The 18,875-nt window shown below is 59.1% G+C and overlaps 1 protein-coding gene and 1 long non-coding RNA gene across 6 annotated transcripts; both read left to right on the top strand.

The window, feature by feature from the left end:
• Window positions 1-281: 281 nt before the first annotated feature.
• On the top strand, window positions 282-12,193 carry AMPD2 (adenosine monophosphate deaminase 2). Of its 5 annotated transcripts, none has more exons than XM_038541063.1 (18): window positions 282-701; window positions 5,686-5,816; window positions 6,050-6,180; window positions 6,756-6,824; window positions 6,922-7,033; window positions 7,271-7,457; window positions 7,694-7,835; window positions 7,965-8,054; window positions 8,283-8,412; window positions 8,554-8,748; window positions 8,841-8,972; window positions 9,103-9,266; window positions 9,520-9,646; window positions 9,747-9,910; window positions 10,154-10,274; window positions 10,544-10,717; window positions 10,942-11,052; window positions 11,181-12,193. In XM_038541063.1, exons 1-18 carry the CDS (start codon window positions 692-694, stop codon window positions 11,388-11,390), a joined length of 2,400 nt encoding a protein of 799 aa, XP_038396991.1. In that variant the 5' UTR covers window positions 282-691; the 3' UTR covers window positions 11,391-12,193. The 5 variants fall into 5 exon arrangements, 4 of the variants coding, with proteins under 4 accessions (XP_038396991.1, XP_038396994.1, XP_038396993.1 ...); XM_038541065.1 differs by lacking the exon at window positions 282-701 and adding an exon at window positions 1,463-1,655; XM_038541064.1 differs by lacking the exon at window positions 282-701 and adding an exon at window positions 4,301-4,425.
• A 1,818-nt stretch (window positions 12,194-14,011) lies between these two features.
• LOC111096349 lies at window positions 14,012-15,994 on the top strand. The gene is made up of 2 exons (XR_005361033.1): window positions 14,012-14,072; window positions 15,394-15,994. It is a non-coding gene; the product is annotated as an uncharacterized LOC111096349 (long non-coding RNA).
• Window positions 15,995-18,875: the final 2,881 nt, after the last annotated feature.

Below are 18,875 nucleotides of genomic sequence, written 5' to 3'. Positions count from 1 at the left end.
GAATCTTGCGACAATTCTAGTTCTTTCATTGCCCACCGACTTTGTGCCAGGCACGGAGCAAAGGTGCTTGACACTTCACGTTCACAGTGACTCCCTGGAGCGCGATGGCCCCACCCAGGTCGCCGAGGAGGAAGCTGACGCCCAGGACTCGCCCAGACCCGCGGGGCCAACTGCGGAGGGGCGGACGCCCACGTGGCGCGGGGAAGCGGAACGCGGCGGGGGCGGGGCCTGCCCGGCGGGGGCGGGGCCTTCGGGGCGGGGCCTGCCCGGTGGGGGCGGGGCTGCCGAGCGGCGAGGCCCGGGGCGGCGGGAGGCTCGGGGCGCCGAGAGCCCGCGGTGGGGTCGCACCTGTTGCGTGCCTCCCCCAGGGCCCGGCGACGGCCGTCCGACCCTGAACACCCGCAGCGTGCGGCGAAGCCCAGACGAGTTCCGGGTCCTGCTCTCTGTGGAGCACGTGGGCTGCTCGCCTCTGAGAACAGAGCGGGGGTCGGGGGTCTTCGAGGCCGGGTGGGCCCGGGTCTGCGTCCCGCCTCCGGGCAATCTGGGGAGACCCTCTTAGTCCATCCATCTCGGCGCCAGGGCAGAGGTCCTCGGAGCGACCTGGCCGGGGTCTGGGTCCCGGGCCCGCCCCGCTCCCCGGCGACCGCGGCCCCCCCGGGGCAGCCCCCCGACCCCGCGGGCCCCGGGCAGCATGGCCTCAGGTGAGTGTCCGCGCGCGTGCGTCGGGGGAGGGGCTCAGGCTCCGAGAAGTGCCGGGCCTGGGTGCCGCGGGGGTGGGGGTCTCCGCACGGCCTGCGGGCCTGGGGAAGGCGGCCGCCCTCTCCCGGGCGGGCCTGGGAGAGCCGAGCCCGAGCGCCGAGACACGGGCGAGTCGCCGTCGCCGGGGTCCGTTTCCAAGCGCCCCAGGAGCCCCTGCCCCTGGCCTCCCTGCCCTCCTGGAGGCGAGCTTCTGCCGGCCAGTGGAATTTCCCAAGACAGGCTCCTCCCTACGGGGCCGGGGCTCTCCCTTCTCCCCCTCCCGCGGAGCTGGACCAGCCCTGGGGCCCGGAGGCTGGCGGAGCGAGGGGCCCGGCGCCCCCGAGGGCCTGGCTTCCCGGGCCCGCCGCTCCGAGCGGTGCGCTCCGAGCTTGGGGCGCGCGCTGGCCTCCCGTTTATGGTCTTCCTTCTCCCAGGCCGGCCGGACCAGCTAGCTGGACTCGGACCCCGGGGCGCCAGGGCCTGGCGAGGGGCAAGGGCCCCGGAGGGCTCGGGGCGGTGCTGGGCGCCGGCCCGCCCCTCCCGGTTTGCCCCTCTCCACCCCGCCTCCCCCGCCCGCCTGCCGGCAGTCGCGGCGCGCCGGGCTCTGCGGAGCCGAGGGAGGGCGCAGGGAGGCGACGGAGGCCCCCTCCCGAGGTTGCCTAGACAACCTCAGGAATCGTGGCCAGGGCCTCTTCCGCCTGCGGGGCTTCTGCTTCCTGCACCGGTCGGCCCGCTGGGGGCGGGGCGGAGGAAGGGGTTGGATGTGGCAGGGCCGGGCCCCGCTCGTGCGCCTCCGAGTGCCCCCGCCGTCCCCGCGGCGCGAGCCATGGCATCCAACCCACCCGGCCCCGGCAGCCCCAAGGCCAAATATCCCTTTAAGAAGCTGGCCAGCGTGCAGGCCGCCTCTGCAGTGCCAGGTGAGTGCTGCCCAGCCCCAGGCACCGGTCTCCCCCCGCGGCTGGCCCCGGGCCGCTGGTCCTGACGGAGGGGCCGCCCCTGTCCTGCACCCTGCCTGGGGCACCCTGCCTGGGGCGGCGCCCCTCCTAGTCCTCTGCCCGGGACAGCTGGCTAGGGAGGTGCTCTGGACACGGAGGTACAGTGGGAGGTGACAGGTTCAGCGACGCGGCTGCTGGCCTCTGAGAGGAATGAGCGCAGGTGTGGGTGCCGCAAGAGGTGTGTTTGCACACGTGTCAGCGTGTGGATGTGCTAAGACTGTTTGCATGTGGAGCGTGTGTGAATGGAGAGGGAGATGTGTGGGACTGACTGGCTCGTGGGCTGGTCACACTGCTGGCGGCTGTGTCTTTGCCCAGCAGGCTCAGGCGTCCTCCTGTGCTTCGTTCTTCCTAAGACCCCAGATCTCCAAAACCCTTCCTGGGGTGGGGTGGGCGTCTGCTGTTAGGGCACACTCACCGCTGCCAGGCATCCAGGGGCTGGGGGCTCAACTGTATCCATCATCTGCTGTTTGGCTATTCATGGTTTTGCTTGTGGGCTTCCTCAGTACGGGGTGTCCTTGGGCCAGGCCTGCTTTAGGGGCTCAGGCCGGGCCGTGGGCTGCCTGCCTGTGTGTGCTCCTGCACCCTTCGGTTTGGCTCCCACTCTGGGAGGCATGTCTGCATCATTTGGAGCAGGCAGCATGGTGGGGCTGTGTCCATCCGCCTGAGGGCCTGGTGGGTGCTGGAGTGTGTGCTTGCTGAGGGCCAGCTACCTGCTGTCTGCTGTCCCCAGGCCTCGTGGCTAAGGAAGGACCGCCTCCATTCTGGTGACCAGGTCAAGCCAGTGTCTTCTCCCCCTCTCCTCAGCAGCTGTCTATACCTATAGCCAGATCCTCCTCCTCCTGTATTTTCTTCTGCTGTTGAAAATACTGACCAGAGGTCAGTACTGTCCTGAGGGTCTGTTTTCTGTGCCAGGTCTGAGCCCTCCAGAGTGTGTCCCCTGGGGCTAGGTCTGTACATCTTTGGGTGGTCACCCAGTGAGAGCATCTGAGACTTATGGGTCAAAGCCTTGGGCACGTCCCTGCCTCTCTCCTGAGGTGGTCCTGGCAGTGGGTGAGGGGGGCTCCTGGGGAGAGGGTAGATGGGGTGGCAAGACCTTGGTTGGAGGGAGCAGTCTCCCCTGGCTCCTGTGTGTGTGTGTGTGTGTGCGTGTGTGTGCGTGCGTGTGTTGCAGTGGCATAGATTCTGGGGAAGGGAGCAGCAGGCAGGAAGCTGGGTGTTCTAGGCCTGGCCTCAGGGAGTGTGGAGACTACTGCCTATCTACTACTACTACTATCACCTCTAGTGAAACCCGGCAGCCCTTTGCAGGGGCCTGGAGGAATGGCTCCAGCTGCTGGAACCTGTCCAGGTCACCCCAGCGTTTCTGTGATCTTGGGTCACTCTGCTAAGAGAGGAGGTTGAAAATAGGACCCTCAATTCAACTCCTGCTGACCTGACTGAGACCAGCCATGGAAGTCTGTGGGCCATGCCCCCCCCCCCCCCCCTGCCCCGCCGGGGTCTAGAAGCAGCCAGGAGTTGTGTAGGGTCAAGGTTCTTGGGCAGGTGAGGACCTTGGGCTCTGGCTTATACCCTGGGTGTGGAGTAGGTGCCCATCTTTCTTTTCTCTTCCTGCTCTGCCCTCTTCTGAGTATGAGATAGTGTCACCTTCCTCCCCCCATCTCTGCCTGTGTCAAGTTCTCTTTCCTGCCCTTCACTGCTGGCTTGTGCTGGCCGGCACGGGGTGCAGAACCTCCCATCCTCCCTGGTAGGTGGCACTATAGGTGGTGTTTGGAGGGTCTCAGGAGTTCACAATCCCAGAATATGGTGTTTCACGGACCACTTGGAGACCGTATCTCCATTAGCCTTACGGCAGTTTGTGGCTAGGCAGGGCAGGACCTGCTTATCACCCTACTCTAGACAGGACTTGAAGCCTCCGGGAGGCAGGGACCCGTTAGTAGGTGGGTATAGAGTCCGACTCAGACTCAAGTCCTCCAAATTCTAGTCCCTTATCTCCCACACTTCTCCTCCTGGACAGTTTGTTCCTGGCGATAGGCTTAGAAAGGAGGTTGGAGGCCTGGGGAGCCGTGAGTCAGCCCCCATGGGCAGCAGAGGAGCTCAGCAACTGGTCTCTATCTGGACCGACTCACTTTCCTCACTGCCAGCCAACTTCTCACCCTGGAAGATGCTTTGTCCCAGGGGACCCCGTAGTCCGAGCCCCAGGGGACAGTGGTGAGCAAAACAAGGCCCCCGGGCAGGGGAAGCTGGCCTGGGAGTGTTGTGCACACACAGGAGGGCTGCTCACCCCCCTCCTTCCCCGCCATCCTTTGGCCACCCTGGCCCTACCCGCTCACCAGTCCCCAGGGTAGTGCTTTTGGAGGAGGCCTGACCCCCCCCCCAGACTGCCCTGGCCTTATTGGCCTACCCTGCTCCACCCCCTTGGGGGCTCCACTCTGGTACTGGAGAGGTTAAGGCCCTGTTCCCTTCTGAGATTCCTTTCATTTCCCAACTCTGATACTCCTTGCCTTGATTTCTGGCTCCCCTGGGCTTCCCTAGCCCCCTGCTCACTGCCATCCTAGGGTCTCCCCTGCATGCAGCTGCACTTGGTACAGCCCGTGCCGGCCCCTGAGCTGTCCTGGGGGACTGGCTACAGCTTCACTCAGCAAACCGGAGGGCAGGGGGCCCTGGGCTGCTGGCTGGGGCCGCCCGAACTCTGCAGGTAGGATCCAGACAGGCACTAGGGAGAGTGGGTGGGGGGAGCTGGGTCCTGGATCCTAGATCCAGGGCAGGCCCCTCCTCCTCCCTTTGTCCAGCTTTGTAACCCAACTCGGGGGTGGGGGGGTCGTGAAGTGAGCCCACAGACTTTAAGGTGCACGCCACCTGGGCAGAGCCTCCAGTCCTGGCCCCGAGACCCGGCGGAGAGGGGAAAGGAGGGTGCTGGAAGGGAGTACCTTCAGAGCAGTCTGGGAGAGCCCAGTTGGGTGTGGAGAGCTTCCTAGCCGGGAGGGTGGGGCTGGAGCCCAGGGAGGGTCTGCGGTGGCTGGGAGCTCAGGACCGGCCGAGACTAGCACCCTCACCCGCACGGCCTTTACTGCCAGCCTCCTGGTCGTGCCGCTGAGGAGTGCCGCCCTCCTTGTGGGGACACCCTGGCTTCGAAACTGCCTGCCTTCCCCAGGCCCTCCCTGGGGCCTCCGGCCCAGATCCTGGGGCCTCTGAGTGGCGCAGACTGTTTGTGGCAGCTCCCTTCGGAGGGGCAGCCAGCAGTGGGAGGGGCAGGCTGGGGCCAGGCCGGTGTTGGCAGCCCTGGGGTCCTGGGGGAGAGGCACGCCCCTGGGGAGGAGGTCGCCGTCCTGCTGCCAGGCAGGTCCTGCACTTCCTCTCCTCCTCTGCCCCAGGGGGCTGGCACTCAGCTCAGAGCCGAGTGGCAGCCAGTGTAGGTCTCTGCAGGTCTGGGATGTCGGGCACAGGCCTTGGGTTTCTGAGAGGAGGCTTGCTGGGGCCAGAAGCAGGTCTAATCCTGGCCGGCCAGCCTGCCTGCCCTGGAAGCTGCGGCCTAGGCATTGCTGGCACAGCCACCAGGTCCTTAGTGAGCACTAAGGTGTGTGTGCGGTGTGTGCGCACACCCGAACATGTACACGTGGGTCTGCCTGTAGGAGGTCTCCTGCTCACTGAGGCAGCGCCCCTAGTCCAGGATTCAGATTCTTACTTCTGGAGTGAGCAAATCCACTGGCCCTCGAGGCTGACTCAGGACCCCCACTCCTGAGCCTGCAGGGGGTGAGGGGCCCCTTGCCAGACAGTGAGGGTGAGGTCCTTTGGGAGCCACGTGCAGGCCCACTCCTCAGCCTCCGAGGAGGGACTGCCCACTCTCTAGGCCCTAGCCTCTGTCTGGGACAGGCCTGGGGCACGCAGGGGCCCAGGGCTCCCAGTGCACACAGGCCCTGCCCTCCACCCTTTGACCCTGGCATCGCTGTCTCCACAGAGGCTCGGGGTGGGCTGGGGGCCCCTCCGCTGCAGTCTGCCCGGTCCCTGCCAGGCCCTGCCCCCTGCCTCAAGCACTTCCCACTCGACCTACGCACGTCAATGGATGGCAAATGCAAGGAGATCGCCGAGGTATCGCCTGACACCTCACCCTGTGTCCCTCCACTGCTGTCCCCATGCCCTGTCTCTGCTCCCCACACCCCTCCATCTCAGCCGTCCCCTTACTTCACGCTTGGCTGTGCCCTCATCCCTAGCCTCTCCCAGGTACCTCTGGCTCCTGCTGCCCTCACCCCATCCCTAGACTCTGCGAGGGAGGGCCTGGCGGCCGAGTGCCTGGCACACTGACCCTTCCTTCTCCCCCCCAGGAGCTGTTCAGCCGCTCCCTGGCTGAGAGCGAGCTCCGCAGCGCCCCGTACGAGTTCCCTGAGGAGAGCCCCATTGAGCAGCTGGAGGAGCGGAGGCAGCGCCTGGAGAGGCAGATCAGCCAGGATGTCAAGTAAGGCCCCAGCCCCCGAGTCCACAGGCAGCCGTGGGACGGAGGGGGCACAGCCAGACGGCTGCGGGGTGGGGGGGCACGGCCGGGCAGCTGTGGGACGGAGGGGGCGCACCCAGAGGGCTGCGGGGTGGGGGGGCACGGCCGGGCAGCTGTGGGACGGAGGGGGCACAGCCAGATGGCTGCGGGGCAGGTAGGAGGCACAGAACAGTGCCCAGTGCCTGTCTCTGTCTGGGCACTTTGAGAGCCGTGTCTCTGTCCCTGTCCCATCCTGCCCCCTCTTTTGGGTAGCATAGAACAGTCGTGTGAAGTGCAGGCTTTGGAGTCAGGCTGTTGAGTTCCAGTTCTGTCTTCTACCCACCAGTGTGGCCTAAAACATGTCACTCACCTTCTGGATGTGCTTTCTCATCTCTAAGGTAGAGCAAGAGAGCACCCACAGTGCAGGGTGGGTGCAGGGTTCTGTGACCCCATGCAGCCACGAGGACCAACATGTGCTCAGCAGCCAGCACGGTGCAGGACCCCGAGAATAGGGGCCATCCCTTGTCACCTGACTGACGTCTTGCCCCTCTCAATTCTAGGCTGGAGCCAGACATCCTGCTTCGGGCCAAGCAAGATTTCCTGAAGACAGACAGTGACTCAGACCTCCAGTGAGGAGGGCGGAGGGGCACGGAGGGGGGTGGGGGATGGGTTGGGGCCTGTCCTGCTGCTGGCTCCAGCCCCCTCCCTTGGACTGTCCCCCTATAGGCTCTACAAGGAGAAGGGTGAGGGGCAAGGCGACCGGGGCCTACGGGAAAGAGACGTGGTGCTAGAGCGAGAATTTCAGCGGGTCACCATCTCTGGCGAGGAGAAGTGTGGGGTCAGTGTGGGCCTTGGGTCTCCACCACCCCTTGACTCGGTGTACCAGTGGGCTCCCCTAGCCTGGGAATGGGGTGCAGCTAAATGAGGAGGCATTTCTCTTTCCAAAAACTGGAGGGGCACAGGGTCTGGCTGGGAACTGGTTGATACACGGTTTCTAGGGTCAGGCTTTGGGGGAAGAAGTGAGCCTAGTCTGGGGCTGAGACCAAGGAAAGCAGCCCCGTGTCCTTGTCTCCAGGTGCCGTTCACTGACCTGCTGGACGCAGCCAAGAGTGTGGTGCGGGCGCTCTTCATCCGGGAGAAGTACATGGCCCTGTCGCTGCAGAGCTTCTGCCCCACGACCCGCCGGTACCTGCAGCAGCTGGCTGAGAAGCCCCTGGAGACGCGGACCTACGAGCAGGGCCCTGACACCCCTGTGTCCGCTGGTGGGACCCCCCATCCTTGCCCTACTCCAAGTACCCTGCTGTCCCAGACTCCCCGAGCTTTGGTGCCCAGGAGCCTCCACCGTGCCTGCGGCTTCCCACCCAGGCTTATTCCCACCTCTCTCGGCACATGGTGGGTGGAAACGGGCAGGAACTCCCACCCTCCGTGGGGCCTCTGGGCCAGGCAACAGGTGGCCTGGAAGATCCCTGGCCCTGACTCCACCCTCCCCATCCTGCAGATGCCCCGGTGCACCCCCCTGCGCTGGAGCAGCACCCATACGAGTACTGTGAGCCAAGCACCATGCCTGGGGACCTGGGCTTGGGTCTGCACATGGTGCAGGGCGTGGTGCATGTCTACACCCGCAGGGAAGCCGATGAGCAGTAAGCGGGTGTGGGGAGTACCCTGGCTTGGGAGGGTGTGTAGAGGGGAGCTGTGTGGGGACTGCACTGGCTGAGCAGGGTCTGTGGGACGTGACTTGCTCTCCTCACCGAGCTCTGCTTACCTGCCAGTTGCTCAGAGGTGGAGCTGCCGTACCCTGACCTGCAGGAATTCGTGGCAGATGTCAATGTGTTGATGGCCCTGATAATCAATGGCCCTATGTGAGTCCCCGCCTGTCCCAGACACTTGGCTTCCTGGCCCATCCAGCCCCAGCCCTGCCACAGACACCTCCTACCACCTTCATGGTCACCAAGTCCTAGACTTTCCCTCCATCTGTTGCCTCAGTGTACCCCTCTCCTGCCCCCCTCTGCTTTGCTACCCAGGCCCTCCCAAGGCGTGTCTGTGTGGCCCAGAGCCCCCCCCCCCCCCTTTGTTCTCTCCCTGCCCAGAAAGTCCTTCTGCTACCGCCGGCTACAGTACCTGAGCTCCAAATTCCAGATGCACGTGCTGCTCAACGAGATGAAGGAGCTGGCCGCCCAGAAGAAGGTGCCACACCGAGATTTCTACAACATCCGGAAGGTGGGTCCTCTCTCTTGCATCCGGCCCTGCGCCCCTGCCTGGCCTCCCTTGTGGAAGGTTCCTCTCTCGTCCCACTGCCCGAGCCCTGGGCCCTCCCAGTCTCCAGGGAACCCAGCAACCGCCCACCCTGTCCTGCCCCAGGTGGACACACACATCCATGCCTCGTCCTGCATGAACCAGAAGCACCTGCTGCGCTTCATCAAACGGGCAATGAAGCGACACCTGGAGGAGATCGTGCATGTGGAGCAGGGCCGCGAGCAGACGTTGCGGGAGGTGTTCGAGAGCATGAATCTCACTGCTTATGACCTGAGTGTGGACACGCTGGACATGCACGCGGTCTGTCCTGGTGGCACAGGGGAGGGGCCGAGGGACTGGGTCATTGGGTACACCGGGGGCAGGGGTGACCTGGGCTTGTCCGTCTTCCCCAGGACAGGAACACCTTCCATCGTTTTGACAAGTTCAATGCCAAATACAACCCCATTGGGGAGTCTGTCCTCCGAGAGATCTTCATCAAGACTGACAACAGGGTTTCTGGAAAGTACTTTGCCCACATTATCAAGGTGAGGAGGAGTCACTGCCCAGGCCCGCGTGCAGGGGAAGCGTGAGCCGTGAGCAGCCCTCCCCCTGGCCGCACGGGAGTCTGGTGCTGTGGCTGGGTGGGTGTGACATCACCCCCTGTGTGTCTTTCAGGAGGTGATGTCAGATTTGGAGGAGAGCAAATACCAGAATGCGGAGCTGCGGCTCTCCATCTACGGGCGCTCTAGGGATGAGTGGGACAAGCTGGCCTGCTGGGCCGTGAAGCACCGAGTACACTCTCCCAATGTGCGCTGGCTCGTGCAAGTGCCCCGCCTCTTGTGAGTGTCCCTTGGAGCAGGGGTGCCCGTGGGGCGGGGGGGAATTCGAGGGGAGAGCCCCACCTTCTGCCCACCTGGGGTGGCGGATCCTCCCCGGTCCCAGCCGAGCCCTCCGAGTAGACGAGAACCCCCTGGTTCCACGTGTGGAACCTGCCCAGCCTGGCCCACCCAGTGTCCAGTGCCCTCCGTGATTTCGGGCCAAGCTCCCACGCCAACTGACCTGTACATACTATGTGCACACATCTTGCTGCAGCGACGTGTACCGCACCAAGGGCCAGCTGGCCAACTTCCAGGAGATGCTGGAGAACATCTTCCTGCCACTGTTTGAGGCCACCGTGCACCCTGCCAGCCACCCAGAGCTGCACCTCTTCTTGGAACACGTGAGGGGGGCTAGCACCAGGCCAGGGGGGGCAGGGGGAAGGGGTGGCCTGCCTCAGGCGCAGCCACAGCTCTGGGCCTGACCCCAGGGACCTGTGCCAGGTGGATGGCTTTGACAGCGTGGATGATGAGTCTAAGCCCGAGAATCACGTCTTCAACCTGGAGAGCCCTCTCCCCGAGGCTTGGGTGGAGGAGGACAACCCACCCTACGCCTACTACCTATACTACACCTTTGCCAACATGGCCATGCTGAACCACCTGCGCAGGTGCCTGTTCCATCAGTGTGATGTCTCTACCCACCTTGCCCTGGGGGCCCCAGAGCCCTGACCCACCTCTTGTCCCCCACTCCCTGACCCAGCAAGTTCTTTCTGTGCCCTCAGGGCTCCACGGCTCACCCCCTCACAGCCAAGAGTCCACTCCTGGCCCTTTGTCCCAGGTCTGCACAATCACTGGGGGCGGGGGGCTGAGAAGCCCGGGCATGGGAGCTAAGGCCGTCTTTATGCCCCCAGGCAGAGGGGCTTCCACACGTTTGTACTGAGGCCGCACTGTGGGGAAGCCGGGCCCATCCACCACCTGGTGTCAGCCTTCATGCTGGCGGAGAACATTTCTCATGGGCTGCTTCTGCGCAAGGTCAGGGTCTGCACTCACAGCTTCCCCTCCCGATCGCTCACCTTCCTCTCAACCCTTTGAGCCTCTTCAGCAACTTATCTTCTCCTCCCCAAACCTCCAGTTTGGGTCCCGCCACACGCCAGCCTCCACCCTGAGGCCTCAGCTTGATTTTGGCTGTACATGAGCCCAGACTCCCTGCCCACCCCCGGCATCCTGTGCCCTCCAGAACCAGGTGTCCTCCCCAGCCTTGAGGCTGCCTGACAGGCCCTCCCCTACTGTCGTCCACACAGGCCCCGGTCCTGCAGTACCTGTATTACCTGGCCCAGATTGGCATCGCCATGTCTCCGCTCAGCAACAACAGCCTTTTCCTCAGCTACCACCGGAACCCACTACCTGAGTACCTGTCCCGTGGTCTCATGGTCTCGCTGTCCACGGATGATCCCCTGCAGTTCCACTTCACCAAGGTCAGAATTCAGAGGGTGGCCAGGTCCGCGATGGTTCTGGGACTCTAAGGCCACACTGGCACCTGGGTCACAGGGCTGGTGCTGCCCCCTGCTGGTGGAGGGCAGCAGTCTTGTGGCAAATCCCATGGTGGAGGGGGTGGCGGGGAGGCATGGGTACCAGGATGCGAGGTGGGGACTGGGTGGCAGGTCCGCGTGCACTGTCTGAGGGAACCTGGCCTGTGCAGGAACCACTGATGGAGGAGTATAGCATTGCCACCCAGGTGTGGAAGCTCAGCTCCTGCGACATGTGTGAGCTGGCACGCAACAGTGTGCTCATGAGCGGCTTCTCCCACAAGGTACTGCACCCACCTGCCTGCAGCCTGGTGCCCGCCTTCCCCTCTGCATCCGGGGGGGGTCCCAGGGATGCTGGCCCTGGCCCCTCAAAGCTAGCGGCAGCCCTGCCTGATACCCGTGCTCACTGCAGGTGAAGAGCCACTGGCTGGGACCCAACTATACCAAGGAGGGCCCCGAGGGCAATGACATCCGCCGTACCAACGTGCCGGACATCCGTGTGGGCTACCGCTACGAGACTCTGTGCCAGGAGCTGGCGCTCATCACACAGGCTGTCCAGAGTGAGATGCTGGAGACCATCCCAGAGGAGGCCGGGGTCACCACCAGCCCGGGGCCTCAGTGAGGCCGGCCCACCGTGTCCCCTGCCTCTCGGCACCTTGACCACGTTTTAGCCTCCGGCCCCTCCCACCCTGTTGTGTCTGCATGTGTCCTTTCTACTCTGTTCTGTCCTGCACGTCTCCGACCTGTTTCTGTTCCCATGCCACCTCAGTGAAAATGGTGCCCCGAATCTGCCCTGCCCTGGTCTTGGTTCGGCTACTCGATGGCCTCCGGTCTGCTGGCTGCCACACCGGTGGCCCTGTCCCAGGAACCTCCGAAGTCTGGCTGTCCTGTGGGCGTCAGTGTGTCTGCAGGGGCTAGGGATGGTTGAGGGGGGCTGGCCCCTCTAGCCTTTGGGGTCCCGCCTGGGCAGATGTTGTCTTGTGTATGTGGCTGAGGAGCAGACGGGCCGGGGGGGTCTCTACAGCTCCTTCGGCGGCTCTGCGGTGAGCACAGCTGGGCGCAGAGCCCTGGCTCCCTCGACTCGGGCCGTGGAGGTGCCAGACCCCCGCCTTGACCAAGTCACTGCCTAGCAGCCCCCCCTGTCCCTTCTTTGGTCCACATGCTCCTCTGGTGTCAGCTCCCTGTGCCTCTGTGGGAGGGGCGGCTGCCCTGTGTTGTGTCCGGGGCCGCTGCAGCTGGGGCATCTGAAGCTGCCAGCAGCCCTGAGGGCGGTATCCCCACTCTGGTCCCGAGTTTTGACCAGACCTGAGTCCACCTGGTCCCCTGTGTTGTGTTCTGGTCAGAGGCCTTTGCTGTGAAATGCAGTGTTTCATACGATCCCATCTTTCCTAGTGCATGAGAAATAAAGATTATTTAAGTAATGAGGCAGGTGGGATCTCTGTCGGGAGAGAGGGAGCCATTGGCAGTGGGGGTGGCTGAGGGTGGATCCAGGAGCGATGTGGACAGAGGCAGAGCCGCTCTGGGGGTGACGGGGCTTGGCTGAGGAGTGTGCACGCAGGAGACTCACTCAGGAAGCTGGGAGGGCGGAGAAGCCCGCGGGGGATGCGTCTGCTCCCCAGGCCCTCTGAAGTGGACACTTGGCCCCCGGTCTGGGGCACACGGCCGTCAGACCCACGTGTCGGCTAGCATCTCCTTCCGCCTCCTGCTTCCTCACTGCCAGCCTCGGGTAACCGTGGGAGTCTGCCCTCACAAGCAGACCTGAGGCCAGTGGTTCTCAAACTTGGGACATCAGGCTTTTCCGGGGAACTTGCTTAAGATGCCATTTCCGGGTCCTCCTCTCAGAGGTTCTGACGGAGGCAGAAGGTGTGGTGTGGACACCCGCAAGTTCCACCTGCACGCTCTCTTACGAGGGTTGGAGCAACCCTGTGCCTTTGGAATCCAGGCTTAAGCAGCTTAGCTTCGCTTCGTGTTTGATGCACGGTCTCCGACTACCTCCTTGGGCCTAGAAGTTGCTGGGGTGTGTTGCCCGAGTAAAGAAGAAGAGTGGAATGTGCCCTGTGCTGTCTGCGGTCTGGGGTTGGTGACAGAAGCCTGTGGATGCTGCTGCAGCTGCTGAGTGGGGAGGTAGGTGGGCTGGCGCTTCACCAGCTGTTAGCCCTGGAACAGCAGGAGCGTGAGGAATTGGCCTGGTGAGGCAGCAGGAGGCAGGCTTCGTCCCCTCCTGTGCACTGGCCTCTCCCGGGCCTCTCCCGGGCCTCTCCCGGGCACAGCGCCTCTGCGTCTCACCAGGCACCTCTGGGCAGTTCTCCCGAGGGCCGCTGGCCACCAGGCTCACTCCTGGCCAAGACCAGGGGTCCGTCGGCCTCCAGAAGGCATCACGTACTAATTCGTTCCACTCGTGGATAGATACTAAAACCAAACCCGAGAGCAGAACGCTAACCCGGAGATTGTGCCACCCTGGCTGGTTCTTGGTTGGTGAAACAGGCCCGGGAGGTCTGAGTGGCAGGCCGTGGGTCGGAGGCCATGAGCTTCTGGTCCAGGGCCCCCAGCCCCGCCTGGGCCTCGTGTGCCCAACCATCCATTCCACGTTCTCTGTATGTTCTCGGGGTGTGCTAAGGCCTAGTGTTCCCAATTTGAAGAGTTTCTTCACAACCTCTCAATCTTTTTAAAAAACGCTTCTGGATTTTTAGTTTCTCTGAAATTTTTCTTTTAAGCATTTACTGAGAGCAAATAATTTCAAAACCACAAGGCCATAATAGTTTTCTCTGAAAAGAAAATAGTTTTTCTTTGGAGAAATTTGGAGACTAGAGAAAAATGGGAAGAAGGAAAAAAAAAAGCCCACTCAAGAGTCTACCACGTTCAATAACTATTTGCTGATCATCTGCATGTCTGAGATATATTTAAGTATTTTATTTTTACTTATGTATTTTTTCTTTAGAAAAAGCGCACATGCAAGAATGGGGTTGGGGGAGGGGCAGAAGGAGAAGAAGAGAAGCTTTTTTTTTTCGTTTTTATTTTTTTATTAGAGTTCGATTTGCCAACATATAACACCCAGGGCTCATCATGTCAAGGGCTCCCCTCTGTGCCTGCCACCCAGTCACCCCATCCCCCCGCCCACCTCCCCTTCCGCTATTCCTTGTTCGATTCCCAGAGTTAGGAGTCTCTCATGCTTTGTCACCCAGAGAGAGAATTTTAAGCAGGATCCACGCTCGGCAATGGAGCCTGATGTGGGGCTGGATCCCATGACCCTGAGATCATGACCTGAGCTGAAATCAAGAGTCCAGTGCCTGGCTGAGCCACCCAGGTGCCCTTTTATATATCTTAAATATGCATGTATAAATTCCTTTCAGCTCTTTTCTAAGAAGACATTTTAGAGTTGAGATCATATATGTGTAATTTTGCGTTCCTAAGATACTTTGACATAAGTCCTTCCACATGTCATTAAGATACCCTTTATAAATACAGGCATACCTCAGGGAGGTTGCAGGCTGGGTTCCAGACCACTGCAAGAAAGCAAATATCACAATAAAGTGAGGAGTTAATTTTTCATTTCCCAATGTGTACAAAACTTATGTTTACACTATACTGTAGTAAAGTGTGCAATAGCATTTTGTCTAAAATGCAGCATATGTAGAGAATATGTAAAAAATACAATGGCATATGTATAAGAAAACAATGCATACCTTGATTGAAAAGTGCCTTATTGCAAAAATGCTTGCCATCACCTGAACTTGTCAGCAGGTCCTAATCTCTTTCCTGGTGGAGGGTCCTGCCTGGGTGTTGAGGCCTGCCGACTGATCCTGCTCGTATTTACTGAAGGCCGGTGGCGGTGGCAGTTCACAATTTCTCTGTAGCTAGCGATGCTGTTTGATAGCATTTTACCTACAGTTGAACTTCTTTCAGAAATGGGAGTCAAGGGGCGCCAGGGTGGCTCAGTTGGTAAGCGTCTGATCCCAGGGTCCTGGGATGGAGCCCCGCTGAGCCGGGAGCCTGCTTCTCCCTCTCCCTCCGCCTGCTACTCTGCCTACTTGTGCTTTCTCTCTCTCTGTCAAATAAATAAAATATCTAAAAACAAAATTGGGAGTCAGTCCTCTCAAGCCCTGCTACTTTTTAATTTAATTTAATTTAATTTTTTTAATTTTTATTTATTTATGATAGTCACACACAGAGAGAGAGAGAGAGAGAGAGAGGCAGAGACATAGGCAGAGGGAGAAGCAGGCTCCATGCGCCAGGAGCCCGACATGGGATTCGATCCCGGGTCTCCAGGATCGCGCCCTGGGCCAAAGGCAGGTGCTAAACCGCTGTGCCACCCAGGGATCCCCTTATTTTTAAAATTTAATGTATTTATTGAGAGGGAGCACGAGCAGGGGGAGGGGCAGGGAGGGAGAGAATCCCAAGCAGACTCCACGCCAAGCACGGAGCCCAGAGCCCGATGCTGGGCTTGATCTCTTGGCCCTGAGGCCTCCACCCCGGGATCATGACTGGAGCTGAGATAAAGAGTCCACCACCGCTTAACCAACTGAGCCACCCAGGTGCCCCCTCCCCTCCTGCTGCTTTATTAACTAAGTTTATATGCTGTTCGAAATCCTCTGATGTTAGTTCAATAACCGTCACCTCATCTTCAGGAGTCGATGCCACTGCAAGAAGCCACTGTCTTTACTCCCTAAGAAGCAGCTCATCTGTCTCCTGAATCTGCAGCAGTTCAGCCTCATCGCCAGGCTCCTCTTCTAGTTCTAGCTCTCTTGCTGTGTCCACCTTATCTGCAGTTACTTCCTCCGCTGAGGTCTGGAATCCCTCAAAGTCAGCCATCAGGGCTGGAATCCACTTCTTCCAAACTCCTGTTCATGATCTTTGACCTCTTCCCACAAGTCACAAATATTCTTGATGGCGTCTAGAAGAGTGAATCCTTTCCAGAAGCTTCTCAGTTTGCTTTACCTAGATCCATCAGAGGAGTCACTGGCCAAGGCAGCTACAGCCTGACGACATGCAATTCTCATTAAGTCGTAGGACATGAAAATTGAAATGACTCCTTGATCTGTGGGCTGCAGGGTCGATGTGTTGGCAGGCACGAAACAGCATTCATCTCCTTGCACATCTTGACATCAGAGCTCTTGGGCGACCAGGTGTATTGTCAGCAGTCATATTATGAAAGGATTTTTTTTTTTTTCCCTGAGCAGCAGGTCTCAAATGTGGGCTTAAAATACTTAGTAAACCATGTTGTAAACAGATGTGCTGTCCTCCAGGCTTCATTGCTCCACTGACAAAGCGCGGGCAGAGTAGATTTAACCCAATTCTCAAGGGCCCTAGGACCTTTGCACTGTGCAGGCGTACCGACTTCCAGGTGAAGTCGCCAGCTGCATTAGCCCCTACAAGAGGCTTTGGCCGAAGCGAACGTGGTGGCTGGTTTGATCATCTATCCAGATCACCAAAACTTTCTCCATATCAGCAGTAAGGCTGTTCTCCTCTCCTCTCCCCTCCCCTCCCCTCTCCTCCCCTCCTCCCTCCCTCCCTCCCTCTCTCTCTCTCTCTTTCTTTTTCTTTAAAGTGTGAGACTCTTTCACTTGAACACTTAGAGGCCCTTGTAGAGTTATTAATTGGCCTCATTTCAACATTGTTGTGTCTCGGAGGAGGGAGGCCCAGGGAGAGCCATGGGAAAGGCTGGTGGGTGGAGTAGTCGGAGTGTGCACATTTATTAAGTTTGCCACCTTATATGGATGCAGTTTGTGATGCCCCTCAATTACAATAGTGACATAAAATCACTGGTCACAGGTCACCATGACAAATAATGAAAAAATTGAGGGATGCCTGGGTGGTGCAGTCAGTTAAGCGTTGACTCTTGGTTTCAGCTCAGGTCATGATCTCAGGGCCCTGAGATCGACCGAGTTGGGCTCTGTGGTGTGCATAGAGCTTGCTTAAGATTCTCTCTCTCCCTCTCCCTCTGTCCCTCCCCACCGGCTTTTGCAGATGTACTCGCTTGCTGTCATACGTGCTCTCTCTTAAAAAAAAAACTGAAAAATTGCGAGAGATATCAAAATGTGACACAGACACCAGTGAGCAAAAGCTTTTGGAAAAATGGCACTGATAGACTTGTTCGAGGCACGGTCACCACAGACCCTTAGTTTATTTAAAAAACGCATGATCTGTGAAGAGCAATTAAGCAAAACACAATAAAACGAGGTATGCCTGTATACATATTAATTACTATTCACCGTCCCATGGTATGCTTCACCGTAATTCATCATCACAGCTCTTCTCTTGAGAATGACTGTGGCCTAACGTCATGGCTAATGGTGTTCACTCTGGAGTTAGACCGCCCAGGGATTGCATTTTGGCTCCACTGCTATTCTGGCTGTGTGACCTTGGGCAAGTTAATACCCCTCTCTGTGCGTCTAGGTCCTCACCCATTTCATGGGGATGATAATAGCACTGTCTTCAAGGGTTGATTTTGGAATCATTCAGTCAATCCCATCTCTGGATATAAAATACTAAGTGCTCAATAAGTAGTAGCTAGTATTACCTTTACATGCTTTATAGATAGTCCGTCAGTCTAGATGCCCATGAATGAAATGATCGGATCCAAGATTTTATAAATTATTAAGTAAAAATGTATTATATATGCTTTAGGGATGGCTGCTGGCTCAGTTGGTAGAGCATGTGACTCTTGATCTCGGGGTTATGAGTTTGAGCCCCATGATGGGCATATAAAAAAGAAAAAAAACCTGATCTGCTTTAAAAGGCTCCCACTAGGAGCACTTGGTGGCTTAGTGGTTGAGCATCTGCCTTTGGCTTACATCATGATCCTGGGGTCCTAGGATCGAGTCCCGCATTGGGCTCCTCATGGGGAGCCTGCTTCTTCTCCCTCTGCCTATGTCTCTGTGTCTCTCATGAATGAATAAAATGTTTTTAAAAAGGCTCCCACCAAAATAATAAATATCCCACAGTGCAATACCCCACCTTGTCCAGTCTGCCCTGCAGAGCAGGCCCTCAATGAATTCTTCACCAGGAGACTATTCCTGACCAGTCACAGAACTTTCACCTTCCCTGTGGCTCCTCTGGGAGGGGAGGGGAGGGTCCTGGCTGTGCCCCCACATGGGATGGGGTGGTATGGTTTGGTTAGGATGACAGTCATCCTAATTTCCAAACCCTACATCAGAACAGAACATTCGTTCCATCAAAGTATTGCTTCATTTGTAAATTCATTTCTCAGAAACTCCAATAAAGCATTAAGTATTGGGACACCTGGGTGGTTCAGTGGTTAGCATCTGCCTTTGGCTCAGGTCATGATCCCTGGGTTCAGGGGATGGAGTCCCACATCGGGCTCCCCACATGGAGCCTGCTTCTCCCTCTGCCTGTGCCTCTGCCTCTCTGTGTCTCTCATGAATAAATAAATAAAATCTTAAAAAAAAAAAAGGCTTAAGTATTAAATCACATTTAACCTAATTTTGGGCAAATCGTTTTGTTTTCAAGATGAGAATAAGGTTGGGGCACCTGGGTGGCTTGGTTGAGCCTCCTACTCTTGATTTTGGCTCAGGTCATGGTCTTGGGGCCATGGGATCCAGCCCAGTGCTGGGCTCCAAGCGCACCATGGTGTCCGCCCGTTCCTGTCCCTCCTGCATTCTCGCTCATAAATAAATAAGTAAGTAGATAAATAAATAGTAAAATCTTAAAAAAAAAAAAAAAAAAGATGAGAATAAAGCTGCCCAGATTGGGCAGCCCTGGGCAGTCTGGGGTGGGTATTGTGTGGGGCGGCCTGTGGGTCTGGAGGGGGCCCCCCTGCGCACCGGCCCGCGAGCAAAGCCCTCCTCCCCAGGGCCTGGGGGCTGGGGGGCCCTCCTGCCTCCCTGAGGAAGCCGCGCAGATCCAGAGCACCTGCTCCTGCCACACGCACGCCTTCTCTGTGTCAACGCAAGACTGCGTGTAGCTGGAGTTTTGGTCTCCGTCTCACAGGTGGGACGCTGCCCTGGGTGGGGAGCTGAGTGCTCCTCTGTTAGGCGGCCAATCCGCAGTCCTCTGACTTCCCAGGGGGGGCAGCCACGCTCCCAGGGGAGAGAGCACCAACCCGTTGGCAGCTTTGTGTCCACCATGCATTCTCCTGCAGCACAGTCAG

This window comes from Canis lupus, chromosome 6 (assembly GCF_011100685.1).
Source record: "Canis lupus familiaris isolate Mischka breed German Shepherd chromosome 6, alternate assembly UU_Cfam_GSD_1.0, whole genome shotgun sequence".
Taxonomy (NCBI): domain Eukaryota; kingdom Metazoa; phylum Chordata; class Mammalia; order Carnivora; family Canidae; genus Canis; species Canis lupus.
Note: the sequence above shows the minus strand (reverse complement) of the source record. Positions and strands in the feature narration are given on the sequence as shown.

Bases quoted from the DNA above. Each gene is read 5' to 3' on its own strand.
- AMPD2 (XM_038541065.1), top strand. From the start codon at position 1,565: ATGGCATCCAACCCACCCGGCCCCGGCAGCCCCAAGGCCAAATATCCC. The intron at 8,413-8,553 runs GTGGGTCCTCTC...GTCCTGCCCCAG, and splicing joins ATTTCTACAACATCCGGAAG to GTGGACACACACATCCATGC. The intron at 8,749-8,840 runs GTCTGTCCTGGT...CGTCTTCCCCAG, and splicing joins ACACGCTGGACATGCACGCG to GACAGGAACACCTTCCATCG.